Source organism: Mus musculus, chromosome 18 (assembly GCF_000001635.26).
Source record: "Mus musculus strain C57BL/6J chromosome 18, GRCm38.p6 C57BL/6J".
NCBI lineage: Eukaryota > Metazoa > Chordata > Mammalia > Rodentia > Muridae > Mus > Mus musculus.
The window spans coordinates 5,222,501-5,246,697 of NC_000084.6; the positions used below are offsets into that span (position 1 = coordinate 5,222,501).

The 24,197-nt window shown below is 39.9% G+C and overlaps 1 protein-coding gene across 5 annotated transcripts in view; it reads right to left on the reverse strand.

Annotated features, from left to right (window-relative positions):
* Positions 1-24,197, reverse strand: part of Zfp438 (zinc finger protein 438) — a 124,800-nt gene that overhangs the window by 12,474 nt on the left and 88,129 nt on the right. For all 5 annotated transcript variants that reach the window (XM_030250451.1, XM_030250450.1, XM_011246916.1 and 2 more), the window contains one exon: positions 22,886-22,953. Coding sequence is in view for 3 of the 5 variants with exons in the window: in XM_011246916.1 (XP_011245218.1) it covers positions 22,886-22,922 (37 nt within the window). In the remaining 2 variants the exon portion in view is untranslated. The remainder of the gene's footprint in view (positions 1-22,885; positions 22,954-24,197) is intronic.

Below are 24,197 nucleotides of genomic sequence, written 5' to 3' on the forward strand. Positions count from 1 at the left end.
CTGTCTTTCCAGGGCATTCTGATGCTAAAATAATGGAAACCATTTCTTGAAAGAGTTTTGTGCCTAGCACAAATGTCTGGGCATGAAATCTTTCATCAGCCAATGAAAATGGCCATTAAAAAAAATCATGTTTTGTTTGCTTGCTTTTAAGATAGGGTTTCCCATAGCCTGAGCTGCCCTCAAGCTCACCACGTAGTGGAAGATGACCTTTAACCCTTCATCCCAGAAGGCCTACTGCTGCTTCCCAGCAAAACCAACCTAACTAGGTCCCACCTGTACTCTCTCCACAAGGGCTAGGATTACATCTTTTCTATCTTGTATTTCAATAGTAGTTATAATAGCTAAGTGTCTGTGATGAGGAATAAGACGATGTTTGATAAGGAAAACAATAGGCTAAGGTTCAGCATCAGGCAGTATATTTTGCAGGATCCATGCATAAGGTTGGGTGTTTCTTACTGTTCTTCTAAACACCATCATATAACTCAAATGATTAAGATAATGACCTTTTACCAATGATACAGTTAAAAGCAAGATCTTGGTGCCACAAAGATATTATTTTTATTTTGTAATTTCAAAAGTAAGTTTATACAGTGGGACAATTTGGAGGAGTACACAAACTGCATTTACAAAGTAAGGATTGGAAGTGTGCAGCTTAGCAATGTAAAGACCTGCCCAACATGCCTCAGAACCTGGACTCAACCCCTGTGCAGATCAAGAAGAAAGGGAGTGAAGAGGAAAGGACAGGGCTGTGCTCTCCAGTGTAGCCTTACAGACACTATCTTAGCCCCTGATTTATCTTTGAGTCACAGTGATTTATAACATTTTTGCTGCACTTTTCCCCACACATCAGCTTTTATGCCAACAGCTTATGATTTATAAGTACAAACACACGAGGCTGGGCAGCTGTGGATCTGTTGCAAGAAAAGCAATCCCTTGTGACTACCTCGCTGTTTCCTAACACTGGTTTTCAAGTCTTGCCTGTGGCTCTTTAGTCAAGGCACATGTTTCTTTAGCATGGGTACCTACAATCCAAAGACTATGCAGGCAATGGAGAAGACAATGAAATGACAGGCACTAACTAGCACACACAGAACGAGACATTTCGGTGGGAGTGACCTGAATGGCTTTGTTAACAAACATCTACAGGCCCTGAGCTACAACTAATCACATTCTACCTGCGTTGATGGCCACATTATCCTGAGCATGCTTGAGATCAGATTCTGCAAGAGCTATTAAAGGAACAAAGTCACCCAGATCTGAAAACTCTGGGCACTTTGGATTCCTTTTCCTTTGATTATTGTCTGTTTTCTCCTCCATCAGTGTCTTTATTCTCCTTTGAACTTGTCTTCTCAAGTGGCTGGGAACAGGTAAGACCTTGTTTCCACAGGCGATAAGTGATTATGAGGTCTATCTGTATTCTCCTTGCCTGTGGGCTTGCCTGTCTGTGTATATATGCACACAGGTAGACACTCCGGGTCCATACCTGGCTTCATGACTGGGTATCCATGGACACTATCAGCATATCATAGGTTAGCCCCATCTCTATCCTCTTTTGGCCCCCGTTCCAAGTAGCCTGCCTTGTGCTCTCTACTCATGACTAATTAGGGCTGGAGACATCTACCTACCATGAATAGTGGCCAATGTAAAAAGCTTGAAACTTCCAGTCTCAAAACCTCACCACAATCTACTCCATTGTTTGTCTATTGTCCTTGGACTTTGCTTAGTCGCAGGGGCTCATTCAAGATTCTCCAAGTTGTATTTCCCATGCCTCTCTTACCCTCCAGGGCATGTCCTTCTTGACAATGATTAACAATGATCTCGTGATTGTGGCTGCTATGTGGGAGACCATTTGCCATCCTTCTTTCTGTTTCTATATCTCCTTTCTGTTATTAATTATGCTCCACAAGTATCACCCCTCCCAGGATAGGGAGGAAGGTGATGCACTGACAACTTACCTGTCTCAACAGAGTAAAATACAGACAGACTTTAGAGTGAAGAGATGGAAGACTGTTAACTTCACCGCGTACCCATTCCTTGCTCTGCAGTCAACATCATAGAGATCTCCCGGCTCTCAGGAGGCCTGCCTGGACCCTTCTAGGTCACTGCTGGCTGTCCTCCTTTTATGCTTTAATTGACCATCATGACTTTTATCTCTATACTAATATACTATCTGTCTCTTCCCACAAAAAAACGTAAGTTCTGTAAGGCAGGAATTGTTTCATCCAATGCCAGAATCTCAGCCCCTAGATTACTATCTGGCTGTTGCACATTGCAGTATTTACTGACTAAAGAGGTGAACTAGGAATTCTAAACCATATTGTCTTGCTTTCTTTCTCTTATCTTTTTTCCTAATCATAAAAATATTAAAAGCACAACAGCAGTGAGTACCCAAGCTTTGTCTTTGCTGCAGCTATAGCTCTGCCACCTTCTTTCATGAATGTGCTCTCTAAGTAGTCTGTGTATTTCTTGTGTCTGCTTATGAACTTCCTTCCTACTCTTCCTTCCACTTCCTCAATCCTTAAATTCCATTAAGTCAGGGAATGGAATGCTTAACTTGCTTCACTTTACACTCGATTTTAAATTAACAGTCAATCTGTGGTTGTGGAAACTGAACATTTCTTGCAAGGCCACAACACTGAAAAGAGGTGGATTTGGATCCAGATCTACATGGCACCAAAACATTTCCCTTGTTCTAAACACAGTGAACTCAATAAGTTGTTTTGAAGTTCATTCTTTTATATATGTTAGTCTCTACCAGTGGATTCATCAGGTTTCCAGGAAGGAGAGTAACTGAATGTTGGTCTTCTAGTTCCATCAGCAGCTCATAGCTTAGGCTACAAAAGCAGGTTGTGGAGCCTGCATACAGCAGTCTACAGTGTAATAGTATTCAAAGGGCAGGCTTGGCACATAGGACATGCTTTACTTCTGGTAAGCATGCCAGGCTTGCAGCAAACTACTTCTTGTTCAAACTGTAATTGTGCATGTGTCTGTGTGTGTGTGTGTGTGTGTGTGTGTGTGTGTGTGTGTGTGTGTGTTTGCAGGCATTCCTTAGCTTGTATGTAGGAGTCAGGGGTTGATTCTTGACTTCCACTTCATTGAAGCAGGATCTCTTTTATTGTTTCTAACACTGTACTGAATAACCCATACTAGGTGGCTTGAAAGCTTCTGGCTGATTCTCCTGTTTTCACTTCCTGTCTTGAGAAAGGAATGCTGGGTTTACAGATGCATGCCATTGCATCCAGCTTTTTACCTGCTTGCTGGAGACTGAATTCAGGCTGTTGGGTTTGGTGACCATCTTCCCCAGCCCTAGACTGGGCTTTATAAAGCTGAAATTCCACAAGGAAATTTCATGATATTTTAAAGTACTGTGCTAGCCATCCTTTGGTGCTGTTATTAGAATACCCAACAGAGAAACATAAGGGATGGAGGGTTACTCTGGCTCACAGTTTCTGAGGTTCAGTCCACGTCTTCCTGGTTCCATTGCTTGGATGAGGATCCTCTGGTGTCAGCATGTGGTGGAGGAGGTTCTATCCCTCTGCTGTCAGGAATGCAGAGGGAAGGAAGAGTACTAGACGGACTCAGGACAAAGGATATCTTCAAGGACTGACCACTAAGACTTCCTTCCTCAAACTTGGACCTATTTCCTACTTTTTCATCACTGCTCAATAATGCCAAGAGATGAAGGCACCAGGAGAGAAGTGCATGGATTCCTTAGAGCCTTCATTGGCTATCTCAGGGAATCTCTGCACAGACACACCCAGAAGTATCGTGCTTTACTAACCCCTCAGGCGTCTCTGAATCTCACCAACTTCAAAGTGATGCTTAACCATCACAATCATAAAGAACTTTTTAAAAATTGGCATTTGAGTCTTTTATAATTTAAAAGAACAATATGAATTACCCATAAATTTTCTAACTCTACAATACTACTGAGGTCACCAAAGAACTCTAGGTGTGAGTCAAGAGGTCCAGGAATGCTACCAGTTTCTCATGTGGTACCTCCTACGCAGTAAACCTGAGCAGCACCTGTAATGTATGGCCTGATCCCATGAATTACACTTGCAGGGGCTGCGGACTTCCTCAGAGACAAGAAAACAAAGTGTATGCAAGACAGAGAAGTGAGGCCTGTCTTTGGCTCTTCTATTTACTTCTAGCATGAATCTAGGCAGGACAACAATCCTCAATCTATTTTGGCCTCACTTTCCTCCCTATAGCAAGAAGGACAGAACCAGTGTTTTTCTCATCAGATCTGAAGACACCAGAGAGGGTCTCAACACCATTTCTATCTAATAAAGACTCCACAGGCAAAGGATGTGCTGAGCCAAGCTACCTGAAGCCAGGGAGTGATTGCATTCTAAGTAGACCTGTCTTCACTACTGTGCTCTCCCAGAAGTTTGAGAATGCAGCATTAGACTTAGGTTGTATTAAACCTTAAACCTTGATCCTTGAGTACATATCCCTTTGATTCACACTCACAGCATACTTATGCTGCAGGGCTTGACTTTAGGAAAGGCAAGGCTGAAGCTTGAGCAACACTGCAGCAAGTGAGACGCAGACTGTTCTGAGGTTCTACAGCCTGTGTAGGGCTGGGCAGCGAGTTGTAGAAGTGCTTTGCTCTTTCATCCCTATTGCCTTGTCTCCTTAAGAATATGGCAGAGGCCAGGCAGTGGTGGTGCATGCCTTAAATCCCAGCACTTGGGAGGCAGAGGCAGGCGGATTTCTGAGTTTGAGGCCAGCCTGGTCTACAAAGTGAGTTCCAGGACAGCCAGGGCTATACAGAGAAACCCTGTCTCAAACAAACAAACAAAAAAAGAATGTGGCAGAGTAACAGGAAATGTTCTGACACTAACAGAAATTCATCTAGATGAAATATTATTAAAAATCAGTAATTGGCAATATTAGAACAGAGTAAACAAAATGCTAGGCAAAAATCTTAATTAAATTGTAATTCTTCAGAAACTTATGTTACTTAATATGAATGGACTATCTCATAACTTGTTTTTTATTTCATGATATTTATATTTTTCCTAATTAAAAAAATCACAAGCTTTTGTTGACAGTACATAATTTTTCAAAAATAAACATTGCTTTTAAAGCATCAAAACCAGAAATATGTTAAATTATTTTAAATTAGTTTATCAAAACCCAAATAATCATAAATTGATCTGCTGCTTTCTCTCTTTGTAGCAACCAGGATCAAGCTCAGAACTTTAAGCATATAAGTAAACAAAGAATTCTGCCACTGAGCTAGACCTCAAGCTGAGCAGTGCTTTCTACCATAAGCTGGATGCTGGCATCTTTGTAAATATCTTTAGGATTGTTATGTCAATTAATCTGAAGACAAGAACAGTATGTCAACACTGTTAAAAGCATTGCCAGGTTTTTGAATCTCTGGTCCTATCAGTATTACATTTTGAAAACAAAAATGTCTATCTTGTCTTTTTGGTTTGCATAGCAACCTAAAAACCCCTATCAAACTACTTGGCTTTTATCCCTGTTCAACTCATCACACCCGCCATCTGCATAAATAAAGATGCAAGCATCTGCTATATGGCAAGTGGTCTCAAGGGCAGATGTGTGTTCCTCCTTGTGTTTATGTCACCAAGGCTGGCTACTTTATTAGAACAGATGTACACAATCTCAAAGTGTTGTGTCCCACAGTGAAATGTCTCCAACTGCTTTCTATCAGCATACATAACTGCGATTTACACCTGCATTTATGATAATTATAGAACACAGCAGGGGTTCTGAAAAGTGAGATGTGATGTTATGAAATATATTTACATGGTTAATTGGAATTCCTGGAGACTATGCTGCCAAGCAGTCACACTGACAGTAACACATGTCCAAGTAAACTATCTGCTTACCATCCCTATCCTGATTTTTTTATATAGGTATGTCAAAGTACTTACATAATTTGAATTTACTCACAAGACTATTTTAAAATCTAATATTTTATTCCAAAATAAAAATAAGCTTCCAGCTATGATCTAATCCATTATTTTAGGCCACTTAGGTCATTTCCACTTGGCTGTATAAGGATATAAAACTAAGTGTGTGTGTTTCCCATTTGTCCTTCTGTCAACAGAATAATGCACTGATAATGTACAGCAATGTTTTTCAGTTACTGTACTGGAAACTCTCGATTTCTAACATTAACTAGTTAACTAAAACCAGCTTGAGAATGTCATTTGTATCTGGTCGGCAACATAAAGTGGCACAAAGGTCCAAGAGCAACACTTAGACCATTCATTAGGATCAAACGTTTCCATATGACGCTCACATCTTTACAGTAACACTAATGCATGAGAATGATTCCCTCCCCCATGACCCAAGGAGGTCAGGCCAAACAGCAGCTTTAACTGCCACACTGGAGGCAGAGAATACAGTGGTGCTCCTTGCTATCATTAGTGAACACAAGGGCTGTAGAGCCTGAGCACTTAACAATAGCTTTCACTAAAGCTGGGCTTAGCAGCGCATGCCTTTAATCCCAGCACTCAGGAGGCAGAGGCAGGCGGATTTCTGAGTTCGAGACCAGCCTGGTCTATAAAGTAAGTTCCAGGACAGCCAGAAACCCTGTCTCAAAAAACCGAAAAAAAAAAAAAAAAGCTTTCACTAAGCTACAGTGCTGTGGTGACTGTTACAGATGCACTATCTACTTTACTAACTTGAAATTTAAAATGTCCCAACCTACCGGCATTATAACTTGTGTCTGTACATAGCAGATGTGTATGCATGTATGTAGACAGGGGCACCATCTACCTTTTTGAAACTTTTTTGAGTCTCTTACTGGCTGAGAGCTGGATTACTGGACACACTGGCTGCAGGTGAGTGTGAGCCCTATGCCCATCTCCAGTGCTGGGATCACCCTCACTTCTTTTATCCCCTTTATATATGGGTTCCAAAGTTTCAACTCAAGTCCACAAGCACGTTACCCACTGAGCCATCTCCCCTTGACTAAATACGTTTTATTCTGTAAATTATCTTAATGTTCTATTGATTTTTAATTTTTGGTTTTTTTTAAATTTTTTTTATTACGTATTTTCCTCAATTACATTTCCAATGCTATCCCCAAAGTCCCCCATACCCTCCCCCCCCCCAATCCCCTACCCACCCATTCCCACTTTTTGGCCCTGGCATTCCCCTGTACTGGGGCATATAAAGTTTGCTGGTCCAATGGGCCTCTCTTTCCAGTGATGGCCGACTAGGCCATCTTTTGATACATATGCAGCTAGAGTCAAGAGCTCCGGGGTACTGGTTAGTTCATAATGTTGTTGCACCTACAGGGTTGCAGATCTCTTTACCTCCTTGGATACTTTCTCTAGCTCCTCCATTGGGGGCCCTGTGATCCATCCAATAGCTGACTGTGAGCATCCACTTCTGTGTTTGCTAGGCCCCTGCCTAGTCTCACAAGAGAAAGCAATATCAGGGTCCTTTCAGCAAACGCTTGCTAGTGTATGGAATGGTGTCATCGTTTGGAGGCTAATTATGGTATGGATCCCTGGATATGGCAGTCTCTAGATGGTCCATCCTTTTGTCTCAGCTCCAAACTTTGTCTCTGTAACTCCTTCCATGGGTGATTGTTTCCAATTCTAAGAAGGGGCAAAGTGTCCACACTTTGGTCTTCAATCTTCTTCAGTTTCATGTGTTTTGCAAATTGTATCTTATATCTTGGGAATACTAAGTTTCTGGGCTAATATCCACTTATCAGTGAGTACATATCATTTGAGTTCTTTTGTGATTGTGTTACCTCACTCAGGATGATGCCCTCCAGGTCCATCCATTTGCCTAGGAATTTCATAAATTCATTCTTTTTTAGTAGCTGAGTAGTATTCCATTGTGTATATGTACCACATTTTCTGTATCCATTCCTCTGTTGAGGGGCATCTGGGTTCTTTCCAGCTTCTGGCTATTATAAACAAGGCTGCTATGAACACAGTGGAGTATGTGTCCTTCTTACCGGTTGGGACATCTTCTGGATATATGCCCAGGAGAGGTATTGCGGGATCCTCCGGTAGTACTATGTCCAATTTTCTGAGGAACCGCCAGACTGATTTCCAGAGTGGTTGTACAAGCTTGCAATCCCACCAACAATGGAGGACTGTTCCTCTTTCTCCACATCCTCGCCAGCATCTGCTGTCACCTGAGTGTTTGATCCTAGCCATTCTGACTGGAGTGAAGTGGAATCTCAGGGTTGTTTTGATTTGCATTTCCCTGATGATTAAGGATGTTGAACATTTTTTCAGGTGCTTCTCTGCCATTCAGTATTCCTCAGGTGAGAATTCTTTGTTCAGCTCTGAGCCCCATTTTTTAATGGGGTTATTTGATTTTCTGGAGTCCACCTTCTTGAGTTCTTTATATATATTGGATATTAGTCCCCTATCCGATTTGGGATAGGTAAAGATCCTTTCCCAATCTGTTGGTGACCTTTTTGTCTTATTGATGGTGTCTTTTGCTTTGCAGAAGCTTTGCAATTTTATGAGGTCCCATTTATCGATTCTTGATCTTACAGCACAAGCCATTGCTGTTCTATTCAGGATTTTTTTCCCCTGTACCCATATCTTCACGGCTTTTCCCTACTTTCTCCTCTATAAGTTTCAGTGTCTCTGGTTTTATGTGGAGTTCCTTAATCCACTTAGATTTGACCTTAGTACAAGGAGATAGAAATGGATCAATTCCCATTCTTCTACATGATAACCACCAGTTGTGCCAGCACCATTTGTTGAAAATGCTGTCTTTTTTCCACTGTATGGTTTTAGCTCCCTTGTCAAAGATCAAGTGACCATAGGTGTGTGGATTCATCTCTGGGTCTTCAATTCTGTTCCATTGGTCTACTTGTCTGTCACTATACCAGTACCATGCAGTTTTGATCACAATTGCTCTGTAGTACAGTTTTAGGTCCGGCATGGTGATTCCACCAGAGGTTCTTTTATCCTTGAGAAGAGTTTTTGCTATCCTCGGTTTTTTGTTATTCCAGATGAATCTGCCGATTGCCCTTTCTAATTCGTGGAAGAATTGAGTTGGAATTTTGATGGGGATTGCAGTGAATCTGTAGATTGCTTTTGGGAAGATGGCCATTTTTACAATGTTGATCCTGCCAATCCATGAGCATGGGAGATCTTTCCATCTTCTGAGATCTTCTTTAATTTCTTTCTTTAGAGACTTGAAGTTCTTATCATACAGATCTTTCACTTCCTTAGTTTGAGTCACGCTAAGGTATTTTATATTATTTGTGACTATTGAGAAGGGTGTTGTTTCCCTAATTTCTTTCTCAGCCTGTTTATTCTTTGTGTAGAGAAAGGCCATTGACTTGTTTGAGTTTATTTTATATCCAGCTACTTCACCGAAGCTGTTTATCAGGTTTAGGAGTTCTCTGGTGGAATTTTTAGGGTCACTTATATATACTATCATATCATCTGCAAAAAGTGATATTTTGACTTCTTCCTTTCCAATTTGTATCCCCTTGATCTCCTTTTGTTGTCTAATTGCTCTGGCTAGGACTTCAAGTACAATGTTGAATAGGTAGGGCGAGAGAGGACAGCCTTGTCTAGTCCCTGATTTTAGTGGGATTGCTTCCAGCTTCTCACCATTTACTTTGATGTTGGCTATTGGTTTGCTGTAGATTGCTTTTATCATGTTTAGGTATGGGCCTTGAATTCCTGATCTTTCCAAGACTTTTATCATGAATGGATGTTGGATTTTGTCAAATGCTTTCTCAGCATCTAACGAGACGATCATGTGGTTTTTGTCTTTGAGTTTGTTTATATACTGGATTACATTGATGGATTTCCGTATATTGAACCATCCCTGCATCCCTGGGATGAAACCTACTTGGTCAGGATGGATGATTGTTTTGATGTGTTCTTGGATTCGGTTAGCAAGAACTTTATTGAGGATTTTTGCATCGATATTCATAAGGGAAATTGGTCTGAAGTTCTCTATCTTTGTTGGGTCTTTTTGTGGTTTAGGTATCAGAGTAATAGTGGCTTCATAAAATGAATTGGGTAGAGTACCTTCTACTTCTATCTTGTGGAATAGTTTGTGAAGAACTGGAATTAGGTCTTCTTTGAAGGTCTGATAGAACTCTGCACTAAACCCATCTGGTCCTGGGCTTTTTTGGCTGGGAGACTATTAATGAGTGCTTCTATTTCTTTAGGGGATATAGGACTGTTGAGAACATTAACCTGATCTTGATTTAGCTTTGGTACCTGGTATCTGTCTAGGAACTTGTCCATTTCATCCAGGTTTTCCAGTTTTGTTGAGTATAGCCTTTTGTAGAAGGATCTGATGGTGTTTTGGATTTCTTCAGGATCTGTTGTTATGTCTCCCTTTTCATTTCTGATTTTGTTAATTAGGATGCTTTCCCTGTGCCCTCTAGTGAGTCTGGCTAAGTGTTTATCTATCTTGTTGATTTTCTCAAAGAACCAGCTCCTTGATTGGTTGATTCTTTGAACAGTTCTTCTTGTTTCCACTTGGTTGATTTCACCCCTGAGTTTGATTATTTCCTGCCTTCTACTCCTCTTGGGTGAATTTGCTTCCTTTTCTTCTAGACCTTTCAGGTGTGTTGTCAAGCTGCTAATGTGTGCTCTCTCTAGTTTCTTTTTGGAGGCACTCAGAGCTATGAGTTTTCCTCTTAGGAATGCTTTCATTGTGTCCCATAAGTTTGGGTATGTTGTGGCTTCATTTTCATTAAACTCGAAAAAGTCCTTAATTTCTTTCTTTATTCCTTCCTTGACCAAGGTATCATTGAGAAGAGTGTTGTTCAGTTTCCACGTGAATGTTGGCTTTCTATTATTTATTTTGTTATTGAAGATCAGCCTTAGTCCATGGTGATCTGATAGGATGCATGGGACAATTTCAATATTTTTGTATATGTTGAGGCTTGTTTTGTGACCAATTATGTGGTCAATTTTAGAGAAGGTACCATGAGGTGCTGAGAAGAAGGTATATCCTTTTGTTTTAGGATAAAATGTTCTGTAGATATCTGTCAGATCCATTTGTTTAATCACTTCTGTTAGTTTCACTGTGTCCCTGTTTAGTTTCTGTTTCCAAGATCTGTCCATTGGTGAAAGTGGTGTGTTGAAGTCTCCCACTATTATTGTGTGAGGTGCAATGTGTGCTTTGAGCTTTACTAAAGTTTCTTTAATGAATGTGGCTGCCCTTGTATTTGGAGCATAGATATTCATAATTGAGAGTTCCTCTTGGCGGATTTTACCTTTGATGAGTATGAAGTGCCCCTCCTTGTCTTTTTTGATAACTTTGGGTTGGAAGTCAATCTTATCAGATATTAGGATGGCTACTCCAGCTTGTTTCTTCATACCATTTGCTTGGAAAATTGTTTTCCAGTCTTTCATTCTGAGGTAGTGTCTATCTTTTTCTCTGAGATGAGTTTCTTGTAAGCAGCAAAATGTTGGGTCTTGTTTGTGTAGCCAGTTTGTTAGTCTATGTCTTTTTATTGGGGAGTTGAGACCATTGATATTAAGAGATATTAAGGAAAAGTAATTGTTGCTTCCTGTTATTTTTGTTGTTAAAGTTGGCATTCTGTTCTTGTGGCTGTCTTCTTTTAGTTTTGTTGAGGGATTATCTTCTTGTTTTTTCTAGGGCGTGGTTCCCGTCCTTGTATTGGTTTTTTTCTGTTATTATCCTTTGAAGGGCTGGATTCGTGGAGAGATAATGGGTGAATTTAGTTTTGTCCTGGAATACTTTGGTTTCTCCATCTATGGTAATTGAGAGTTTGGCCGGGTATAGTAGCCTGGGCTGGCATTTGTGTTCTCTTAGTGTCTGTATAACATTTGTCCAGGCTCCTCTGGCTTTCATCGTCTCTGGTGAGAAGTCTGGTGTAATTCTGATAGGCCTGCCTTTCTATGTTACTTGACCTTTCTCCCTTACTGCTTTTAATATTCTCTCTTTATTTAGTGCATTTGTTGTTCTGATTATTATGTGTCGGGAGGAATTTCTTTTCTGGTCCAGTCTATTTGGAGTTCTGTAGGCTTCTTGTATGCTCATGGGCATGTCATTCTTTACGTTTGGGAAGTTTTCTTCTATAATTTTGTTGAAGATATTTGCTGGCCCTTTAAGTTGAAAATCTTCATTCTCATCAACTCCTATTATGCGTAGGTTTGGTCTTCTCATTGTGTGCTGGATTTCCTGGATGTTTTGAGTCAGGATCTTTTTGCATTTTGTATTTTCTTTGATTGTTGTGCCAATGTTCTCTATGGAATCTTCTGCACCTGAGATTCTCTCTTCCATCTCTTGTATTCTGTTGCAGATGCTCACATCTATGGTTCCAGATTTCTTTCCTAGGGTTTCTATCTCCAGCGTTGCCTCACTTTGGGTTTTCTTTATTGTGTCTACTTCCCTTTTTAGGTCTTGGATGATTTTATTCAATTCCATCACCTGTTTGGTCGTATTTTCCTGCCATTCTTTAAGGGTTTTTTGTGTTTCCTCTTTAAGGTCTTCTACCTGTTTAGCTGTGTTCTCCTGTATTTCTTTAAGTGAGTTATTAAAGTCCTTCTTGATGTCCTCTACCATTATCATGAGATATGCTTTTAAATCCAGGTCTAGCTCTCCGGGTGTGTTTGGGTGCCCAGGACTAGGAGGGGTGGGAGTGCTGTGTTCTGATGATGGTGAGTGGTCTTGATTTCTGTTAGTAGGATTCTTACGTTTGCCTCTCGCCATCTGGTAATCTCTGGAGCTAGTTGTTATAGTTGTCTCTGGTTAGAGCTTGTTTCTCGGGTGACTATGTTAGACCAGCTCTCTCCTTAGTTTCAGTGGTCAGAGTACTCTCTGCAGGCAAGCTCTCCTCTTGCAGGGAAGGTGCCCGGATATCTAGTGTTCGAACGTTCCTCCTGGCAGAAGTTGTGTTCCACTCACCAGAGGTCTAAAGATCCCGTGGAGGGTCCAGTGAGGACCTTGGGGCTATCCAGAAACTCCGAGTGCATGGAACCCCGGTGCTGGAGTGGACCGGAAGGGACTTGTGCCCCTGATCAGGCTGGGTTATCTGCTTCCCTAGTTAATGCAGTCTCAGGTCCCACGAGATTGTATTGGAGCAGACGCTGTGTTCAACTCACCAGAGGTCTTAAGATCCCGTGGGGGATCATGTGTGGGTCCTTGTGGGTGTCCGGAGACTCCGTGGGCAAGGAACCCCAGTGCTGGAGTCCTATTGTGTTTTAATAGAACATTTATTAAGAATTTTTATTAATGATTCCGTATTCACAAATTTGTCCACATGGTAAAATTTATTTGTAACCCCCAATCCAATGCTCATGTCATTTTCCGGCTTACTCACACACATATGAGGCGCAAAGAGAAATCTGAGTTACACCATCACAGCTGAGGTCAGGCACGGTGATGCTCTGCCTTCATGTCTCAGCCTCCATGCTATAAATAAGAGTTCTTTTCATGGTTTATTTAACCCCGGGCTTTTGTACTTTGTGTTTATTCTTTTGTTCTGTTGAGTCACTAGAATGGCTCTCAGCACAGTGCTGAAGCACCGGCCCTGTGTTTCTAGACACAAGAAAGTTGTAATGTGTCTTTTTAAGAAAGTGTGAATGTGATATACCTTTACTTAGTATACAGGATGCTGCTGGGTCTGTGAGTTTGGTGTTAATGAATCAAGTTTATTAAAGTGGGCATCTTTAAACTGAAATATGTGAAGCAGGATTATTGATTGGTTGCTGTGACCAAAGCTCACAGAAAGTCAACTGTGTATCTCCAAAGGGTGATGGTTCCGTGTTGGCTGGTGCAGTGTTCTGGAGATAGAGAGTCCTTGACTGTAAATCCCAGTCAGTTGCCCATATCTGCTCTCATAACCCAGTCTGCAGCCCTGCTCATCTTGTCCCTACAGAGGCCTGCTGTGAGCCAAGGCCCCAGAATACATAAGAGCTAAGTGCAATGAATGTTTCCTTCTTTCACTGGAATGAAGATAAATCTTATTTACCAAGAAAGAGATGAGGGGGAGAGAAGAGGGGAGAAAAAAACTCCACAAGAGAAGGCTAAGAAAACATTTTTTGTAGCAGGTTTGAAATGTGTAGCAGATAATGAGGCAAAGGATGACTTAGGTGAAGGCCTCAGGAAGTAGAACTCAGGCTGGCTGGCGGCTGGGGCTCCTGACAAGGGCAAGTGCTGAGCTGACCCAATACTGCTCTTTCCTTATTGCTTAGCTCATTGTCTCGCTGAAGGCAGTACATATTTGTTAAAAAGAGTGTTTGCTTCTATTGACCTTAGAACTCTATCCAGTTTGGTGTTTCAGTAAAAAGCAAAGATTGAAACATTTCCACAAAATCTGCTATGACTTATAAGCATGTTTTGAGACCTGAACATCCACAATATAATTCAGTAGACATCCGAGAGCCCATTTCATGCCAGTGAACATTTAACTCTGCTGAGGGAGAGAATTCATCAGGAATTTTATAAACAGTCCAAGATGAGTAAGATCTTTTGTCTTCAAATTAACAAAAAGAGGCAAATATTGATTGACTAATTATTCCAAGTATTTTTTGAGACCTAAAAAGTCACAGTCACAAACACAAATAGTTTATGTCTGTAAGAGGTGTACAACCACTCACGTACATCAGACATGAGTGCATCCTTTTGACACTACCACAGCATTCTTTTTACTTTACTAATCTCTTTAACAATGTACTACAGCTTACTTTGGCACTTACTTTGTAGCCCAGGCTGCCCTGGAATTCACTATCTAGCTAACTGACCTTAGACTTATGGCAATCCTCCTGTCTCATCTTCCCAAGGGCTAAGATAATTACAAGTATGAGCTATCATACTTGCCTATTATTTTAAAAAGTGGTATTATTACTATCACTATCATCATCGTCATCACTATCGTCATCGTCGTTGTTTTGTGTGTGTGTAGGTTAAAGGCTGATGATTCTTCCTCAATCAAGTTCTACTTTACTTTCTTTTCAATTTTATTTATTTTTATGTGTATGGAAATGCCTGTACCACATGCATGACTACCCTTGGGAGGTTGAAAGAGGGTGTTGGGTTTCCTAGAATTGGGGTTATATAGGGTAGTGAGCCATCATGTGGGTGCTGGAAACTGAACTATGTGCTCTGAAAGAGTCATCTGAGCTGTCTCTCTAGCCCCTTAGCCTGGGGATTGAACTCAGGTCAAAATGCATGCACTTTAAGTATTTTACTACAGTTTCCTAGGCCTTTAAAAGTATATTACTGAACCAGAAAGACCTTTAAAAGTATATTAGTGAACCAGACTCTAAAAAAGAATTCACATCTGGCTTCACAGGAAAGATAGTAATAGCAGTGGCTCTGAGTCAGACAGTCTACAAATGGTCATTGGATAATATGTGCTTAGCTAAACGCAGTGGTCCTGAAGGGGACCACTCAGATGCAGTGTCTGCCTCAAGGCATCTGCTTCCATTTCCTATTCTCATTAAGCAGAAACAGCACTCATAATGTGAAAACTCTATTTAGGTTAATAAAATATTAAGGCAGAGTTCAGAAAAGCAGCACAAGAATGTATAGCAAACGCTTTCTACCTGCAGCTGACTTGCCTAGAAATCAGCAAAACAAAATCATGAGCTTGACACACAACTGAATTCTTAGAGATTTCCATAAAACAGTGGATCCGATTGATTTAAAAAAGACAGAACTTCAAATTCCCCTTGACTTATCCGAAGTGTATTTTAATGCCCAGTAGGCATGACCAGAGTGCACAGACTACCAGGCAGAGAACTATTTGACAATGTGGTGTGTAAGTGTGTGTGTGTGCCAGTTAAACAAAACTAAATAAATGCACTTGTATTTTCCTCTTTTTCTCTCTCCTCATTTCTCTCCTGCCCCCTACTTCCTATGCTGCCCAAGCCCCTTCTACGTCTCTCTGTAACTATCACAGCATGCGACACAACTCCTGATGAGGACTACCTAAGCCATCATTGAACTGGCTTTCAACACATAAGAGTTCCCATAGGTGACAGTATGCTAACATAATACTTTCCTTAAAATTCAGTTAATGAAATCCTATGTGAATTATGTATTGAAATGTATGTGTTTATAACCCTGAAATTTTAAAAAATCCTGTATTTCTAATGAGTCATCATTAGTTGGCTCACTCTATCAATCAACATTTACTTTAATAAATGGAGTATCCCAGAAAACTCATGTCACACAATCTGTTTTCAGAGACACAAATATAAGCAGAATCATAACAAAGGAATCTAGTATTTTTCTTTGTTAATATAGTAATATTAATCAGGAAACTTTTGAATGAAAAATTAATAGAAAACTAATTACTCATGTAAAATTGCTTTCTTTCCTCAAGTAATTTCCCATAGTATAATTTCTGTTTATATTGACTTAAAATGACCTTTAATCCCAGCACTCGGGAGGCAGAGGCAGGCGGATTTCTGAGTTGGAGGCCAGCTTGGTTTACAAAGTGAGTGCCAGGACAGCCAGGGCTACACAGAGAAACCCTGTCTTGAAACCTCCCCCCCCCAAAAAAAAAGACCTTAGGAATTCAAATACATAATTTAGTACTGATCAGAAAAAAAAAGATGACCAAACAATTACTAGCAATCTACTTTGTAAGTTTATATGGTGGAAATGGAGACAAATAGTGACCTTGGGGTTGTGACAGATGCCAATGGCTTATTGGTTGGCAAAAATTTTCATTTCTTGAGCCTTTAAAATAAAAATTACATTCAACCTACTGTGAGGACTAAATGAACAAAGGACAGAAGACTGTAGTATAGTAGAGTGACCATCACATCACACTGGACTAATCGTCTTTTCTTTCTTACCTGTTATTCCTACTTCTCTACCGAATTCCAGATTGGGTCTTCAGCAAAGACCAAGGGGAAAGTTCCTAGGGATTCTAAGTGTCTAGGAGACTCCAGGGGGCTTCCTCTGGAGGCTGAAAACCAAACTTATGTAAGAGCTCAGAGACAGCATAGAAACAAAAAGCTCCTGAGACCAGGCAAAGCAGCTAAGAGGTGAGAAGATATTATGCTCTATTTCTCTATGAGCTAGAAGACACACAGTTCATGGATTAGAGACACAACACAAAGACTTGTAACATCTTAAAGCTAAAAAACGAATGTTTGATAATCCAGGACTTCGAATTGGAAACAGGTTTAGGTACAAAAGTAACTTGTCTGAGGTTTCATAGCTTCAGGAGGGCAAGTAATTAAGACAGGAGTCCACTTTCTGGATAGCTGACCCATTCATTTTTGTCTGTTTTTCTTATGCAACTCTGCCTCTTGTTTGTATGGATAAAGAAGGGGTACTAGTAAGGACTCTGAATAGCTACTGCTACTGACCACTTCAAAGGATATCCAACAGAAAAATCAGAAAACTCATGGTCTTCATTTCTCCTTGCTCCCCTCTCTCATTCCTACATCTTTTCCTGACAGTGTTCAGAGCTTAGTATGAGTCTCAAGGGAAGTGATTTCCTGTTCCCCAATGTGTGGATGAATGACAACTAAGGCATGTAGTCTGTCCCAGCTTACTTGACAATGGGCCCCCAGGATTATGCTTGGCTTTCTGGGGGGCTAAACATCCCAAGCAGGAGGCAGCCTTTTGCATATCTCATTGATAGGGAAGGCCTTGTTTTAATAACAACCATGAAGAGTGATGGTTGTAAGTGCCCACTGTTCAGTAACATGCTGATGAAGCATGTAAATTATCTCCACTAACCTCCATATGTTCTACACAGTGGGATTTACTATCTTTATTTACAGAGTTACCGAGAAGGGTGTATATCACACGATGTACCTAAGACTAAAATTAAGAGGTAGAATTGAGTTACAAACCCAGCGTCCATGCTTTGTAAAACCTAAGACACTATCTTTTAGGGGTAGAGATCAGTGTCTATCACATTTATTTTAAGGATCTTTACAGGAAATTCTCTTATTAAAATTATGATCTATATTAAGAATATTTAGTTTTTGCATGGTACTGGTATAGCAACCGACAAGTAGACCAATGGGACAGAATTGAAGACCCAGAGATGAACCCACACACCTATGGTCACTTGATCTTTGACAAGGGAGCTAAAACCATCCAGTGGAAAAAAGACAGCATTTTCAACAAATGGTGCTGGCACAACTGGTGGTTATCATGTAGAAGAATGGGAATTGATCCATTCCTATCTCCTTGTACTAAGGTCAAATCTAAGTGGATTAAGGAACTCCACATAAAACCAGAGACACTGAAACTTACAGAGGAGAAAGTAGGGAAAATCCTGGAAGATATGGGCACAGGGGAAAAATTCCTGAATAGAAGAGCAATGGCTTGTGCTGTAAGATCGAGAATCGATAAATGGAACCTCATACAGTTGCAAAGCTTCTGCAAGGCAAAAGACACCATCAATAAGATAAAAAGACCACCAACAGATTGGGAAAGGATCTTTACCTATCCTAAATCAGGTAGGGGACTAATATCCAATATATATAAAGAACTCAAGAAGGTGGACTCCAGAAAATCAAATAACCCCATTAAAAAATGGGGCTCAGAGCTGAACAAAGAATTCTTACCTAAGGAATAACCAATGGCAGAGAAGCACCTGAAAAAATGTTCAACATCCTTAATCATCAGGGAAATGCAAATCAAAACAACCCTGAGATTCCACCTCACACCAGTCATAATGGCTAAGATCAAAACTTCAGGTGACAGCAGATGCTGTCAAGGATGTGGAGAAAGAGGAACATTCCTTCATTGTTGGTGGGATTGCAAGCTTGTACAACCACTCTGGAAATCAGTCTGGCAGTTCCTCAGAAAATTGGATGTAGTACTACCGGAGGATCCTGCAATACCTCTCCTGGGCATATATCCAGAAGATGTCCCAACCGGCAAGAAGAACACATGCTCCACTATGTTCATAGCAGCCTTATTTATAATAGCCAGAAGCTGGAAAGAACCCAGATGCCCCACAACAGAGGAATGGATACAAAAAAGGTGGTACATTTACACAATGGAGTACTATTAAAAGGAATGAATTTATGAAATTCCTAGGCTAATGGTTGGACCTAGAGGGCATCATCCTGAGTGAGGTAACCCAATCACAAAGGAACTCACACAATATATACTCACTGATAAGTGGATATTAGCCCAGAAACTTGGGATACCCAAGATATAAGATACAATTTGCTAAACACATGAAACTCAAGAAGAACGAACACCAAAGTGTGGACACTTTGCCCCTTCTTAGAATTGGGAACAAAACACTCATGGAAGGAGTTACAGAGACAAAGTTTGTAACTGAGACAAAAGGGTGGACCATCTAGAGACTGCCATATCCGGGGATCCATCCCATAATCAGCTTCCAAATGCTGACACCATTGCGTACACTAGCAAGATTTTGCTGAAAGGACCCAGATATAGCTGTCTCTTGTGAGACTATGCCGTGGCCTAGCAAACACAGAAGTGGATGCTCACAGTCAGCTATTGGATGGATCACAGGGCCCCCAATGGAGGAGCTAGAGAAAGTACACAAGGAGCTAAAGGGAACTGCAACCCTATAGGTGGAACAACATTATGAACTAACCAGTACCCCGGAGCTCTTGACTCTAGCTGCATATGTATCAAAAGATGGCCTAGTCGGCCATCACTGGAAAGAGAGGCCCATTGGACATGCAAACTTTATATGCCCCAGTACAGGGGAACACCAGGGCCAAAAAGTGGAAGTGGGTGGGAAGGGGAGAGGGGGTGGAGGTTATGGGGGACTTTTGGGATAGCATTGGAAATGTAAATGAGGAAAATACCTAATAAAAATATTAAAAAGAAAAGAAAAAAAGAGACTATTTAGTTTTACAGCATTAAAGATAACATCTTTTCTTATACTCAAGTCAGAATTTCTCTTCTGTATTGACTAAGCAAGGAAAAAAAAGTTTGTATTCCTTCTTTATGTCAATTTATTTTTTATAAAAGGATGGTGTAATTAATCTTTATTATGGAGTCTATTTCTACCTATAATGTTTCTCTGAACACTCTAGAAACTTCTGTTAAAAAGTTAATCATGGTATAATCTATGTATGGTATGGGCAGAGGTAGGCCAAACCTGAGTTAATTTCAGAGTAGACAACATGGTCTCAATAAATAAATAAATAAATAAATAAATAAATAAATTGACCCTGCCTACATGTCATCATCTATGAAAAGCAATACCAATGAAAGCAGTCCCATGAGGAAATTTTTAGCTCTAAATGCATACATTTAAAAAATATCAAAAAGAGCACAAGTAAATGGCTTGATGACGCAACTCAAAATTTTGAAAAAACAAGAACAGACCAAATCCAATCCCAGTAGACAGCAGGAAATAATAAAAATCAGAGCAGAAATTAATGAAATAGAAACAAAGTAATACAAAGAATCAGTGAATCCTGTCAGATCTCGTTCTTTGTGAAGATAAACAAAAGATTAGCAGACTCTTGGCCCAACTAACCAAAAGAAAGAGACAAAATCAGAGATGAGCAAGGAAATACAACAGACACCAAAGAGACTCAGAATATTTTAAAACCCTGTGCTCTATTAAGCTGTGCTCCATTAAGCTGCTAAAAGAAATGGATGGTTTTCTAGATTCAGCAAAACCACCAAAGAAGTCAACACCTAAGCACACCCATAACAAAGGAGGAGGGAGGCGGAAATAGTAATGAAGTCTTCCAGCTACGTAAATCCAAGGACTATAAGGAGTCACAGCAGAAGCTACCAGATTTTCAAGGAAAAGCTGCAGTCAGTCCTTCTCAAACTATTAAAAACAAGAAAAACAAACAAACAAACAAACAACAACAAAAACCAGTTACAGGAGCATCCCCAAACTCCGTGTATATAGCTGGTATCACTCGAATACTAAAACTAGGTAAAGACACAAACAAAAGATGAAAATGACAATGTTAGTGGTGAACATAGTCTCAATAAATGCTAACAGAATACAGACATCTATCAAAAACATTATATACAATGACTAAGCTGGCTTTATCCACAAAATGCAGGGGTGTTTCCACAAATACAAGTCTATAAATGTAATAAACTAAATAATATACTTAAAGACAAAAATCACATGTTCATTTTAATCAGAAAAATTATAAGAATGTCTGAAAAAATCATAAGAACTCATACTATTAAATACTTATTTAATAAACCCTATAATACATGTAATTCTTTATATAAATATACATATGAAGTTTTAATGAACTTTATTCTTCAAGGCTGACAATGCTCCTTCCAGAATTCAAAGGTCGCCTAACAAAAACCCTAATAACATACACGAGATGCATTTTTTTTTTGAGTGTTGGCCAGGGTTGTTCAAGAGACCCCTCAATCACACATTTTATTGCTATTACCTTTGGTTGCCACACCCAGAGGTAGAAGGCAATTCTCAATTGCTGAAGATATCAAGCACTTCAGAAACAGGGCCCTGAGGCCCAAAGCTGGGACTGCCCTGAATGCCCCTCCCTGAGGCCTAGCTTTTATGGTATCAGAAAGCTTCCAAAGGAGGGAAGCAATCAACAGTCCTCCATAGCTAGGACACTTATGAACCACTCCAGTGGCCAACATGTCACAATAACCTTACAGGCACAGTAGGGCACACATACCTAGGCAGTATTCCACAGGTCTCAAATTAGACAAGATCTGTTTAGCAAGAGAGAACCTGGCAAACTACTTAGTGAAGTCATGGGTACTAGAGAGAGCCTATAACTAGTACTTTACTAACCCGGTACAATCTGTGGCAACAATCTGAACAGTTGACTTACCACCCACAGATAAATGAAGTTTCCATTCCTCATCAAGGACACTTCAGACAGATAAAACCCACTTCAGAAAACTACCTCCAATCAAAATGCAAGTTGTGGAGACCTGTTCCAATGGATCTACAAAACATTCCTGCACCTAAGGCTCAGGGAACATCATAGAATTTTAGTAAATTGTAGAGCATTGTTTACGAAGGGGGTTAGAAGGAAGTTTGTTGTCAGACCGTATCTCCTAGTAATATCAGAAGCTACGCTTAAAACATCTCACTACCATGACTTCCTAAACATGAGCTGGTCAAGGACAACAAGAGAGATGCTAAAGTAGATGAGGGAAAGACCATGAGGTGTCAACTAAGGAATGCTTTGTGTAGGAGAAACTGTTTTTTTTTTTTTTCCCCATGGAAGTGGGTGAATTATCTAATACCAAATGGCCAGTCCTCGATTCACACATACAAATAATATCATAGAGGCAGAGGTTATATTTAAGACTTATATGCATATAATGACAATTAATGAAAAAAGAAGCCATGAGGTTGAAAGACATCTAGGAGGGGTTTATTGGAGAGTTTTGAGGGAAGAAAGGAAAGGGAAAATGGTGTAATTATTTTATAATATCAAAAGAGATAATTAATATATGTTTTGATAGGTTTCATAAAGAAATTATTTTTTCTTTCAAATTTCATTTTGAATGGTATAAGAAAACAACAGGTAAAAATATAAGCAAACATTACCTCTTAACATATGTGTCCTTGTGTGTGTGAATATAAATATGTATGAGGCATGAATGTAAAACTTCATAAGATACCCGAGTCATTATGCCAGTGAAGCCACATCCATAATCGCAGTGATATCTACTACCTCCAGCTAACTGGCAGTGGTGAGCCGGCCTCCCAGCTCTGCACACAATGACTTGGCCTGCTTTTGGGGCCTTTCAGCCTAGGAAAGGAGACAGATCTGTATAATGTTCTGCCAACCTGGGAATCCATAATCACTAGATGAGTTTACAAAAGGAAATGAACTTTTAGATGTAATTGGAGGTTTTGCGTTTAATTCTAGGAACTATGACACCTTATGACTGGAGGGTGGAGGCATTAAATATATCAACTAAAATCATTATATTGCAATGTGTACAGTGCTGTCTTCTGTGGGATGCACTGTCTTACCTTGATCTTTTGGTGGTACTGATGAAGAATTCCGCATTATGATGTATATGACCCGAAGAGTAGCTTTCCTAAAATATTCAAGCACAAAGAATCATTAGGAAATAGTTGAGATATTTTGCTAATACACAGAAAAGTATGAATTATACAAGCTTTTGAAAACTGATTCCCTCCTAAGTGAATGGAAAATACGCTGGAGTGGACTTGAGCAGGGAAACTGGGATGCTTTTTGAGGGCCTACCTGTACCCTTGCTCTCAGTCACATAGAAGCAAGCAAGTAAAGTGTCTCTGAAAACGTCTGCCTGATAACTATATTTCATATATCTCGTTTAAAAAATAATTACCAAAATAAATTAGAAATACTGATAATTATAGTATGAAAATAAACATTAAAATGTAAATTGTAAGCTATAAGGATAACACAACTCTAACATAGTCACTTAACAGAATATAGTCTTATCAATATAAAATATGAGTAAGAATCCTGTGAAGGAGCATATGAAATGCTGATACTATCATACTAAAAGGCAGATGCCAGTCCTGTAGTCATACAGGAAAACACACGGTGGCAAATTCACACTTGTGTCTGCACTGTGCTCGGTCATGGAACTCCAAGTTTTCCCTTTCAGGTTACCAAGTTTCCAAGTTGTCTACACATTATCCAGTAACAGCTGGTCCTCAGTATTCATGGAGCTTGATACTCCTGAGAGACCAGAAGTTAGGGATACCTGGTGTGCTATTTGCATATAATCTGCAAATATATATATTTTAAATTATATATATTTCAAATAATTTCTAGGTTACTCCAATACTTGGGTACAATGTAAATGTTATATAAATAAACAGCCATATATAGGTGTATCCAACCTGAGGCCTATGACTGCATGTTTCCCAAGACAGCCATGAATGTGGTTAAACACATTTGTAGGTGAAAGAGTCTTGTAAAGTTAATTTATTTGAGCCCAGCATGGACTGGAACTCACAGTAATAGTTTTTCTTCAACCCCCGCCCCAAGTATGAGCAACATGCTTAGCTATAGATGGAGCTTAAAAATATTTTTGAAGCAAGACATGGTAGTACATGCCTATAAATACTAGCACTTGGAGCTGGAAGCAGAGAGATGACAAATTCAAAGCAGCCTGGGCTATATGATAACTTGTCTAAAAAACAAAACAAATCAAATTTACCATCATCACCACCACCATTATCACTATTATTTTGAGGCAGGCTTCACTACATAGTCATGGATGCATGGTCTGGAAATTACTATGTAGACCAGGCTGGACTTGATCTTGCAGAAATAGGCCTGCCTCTG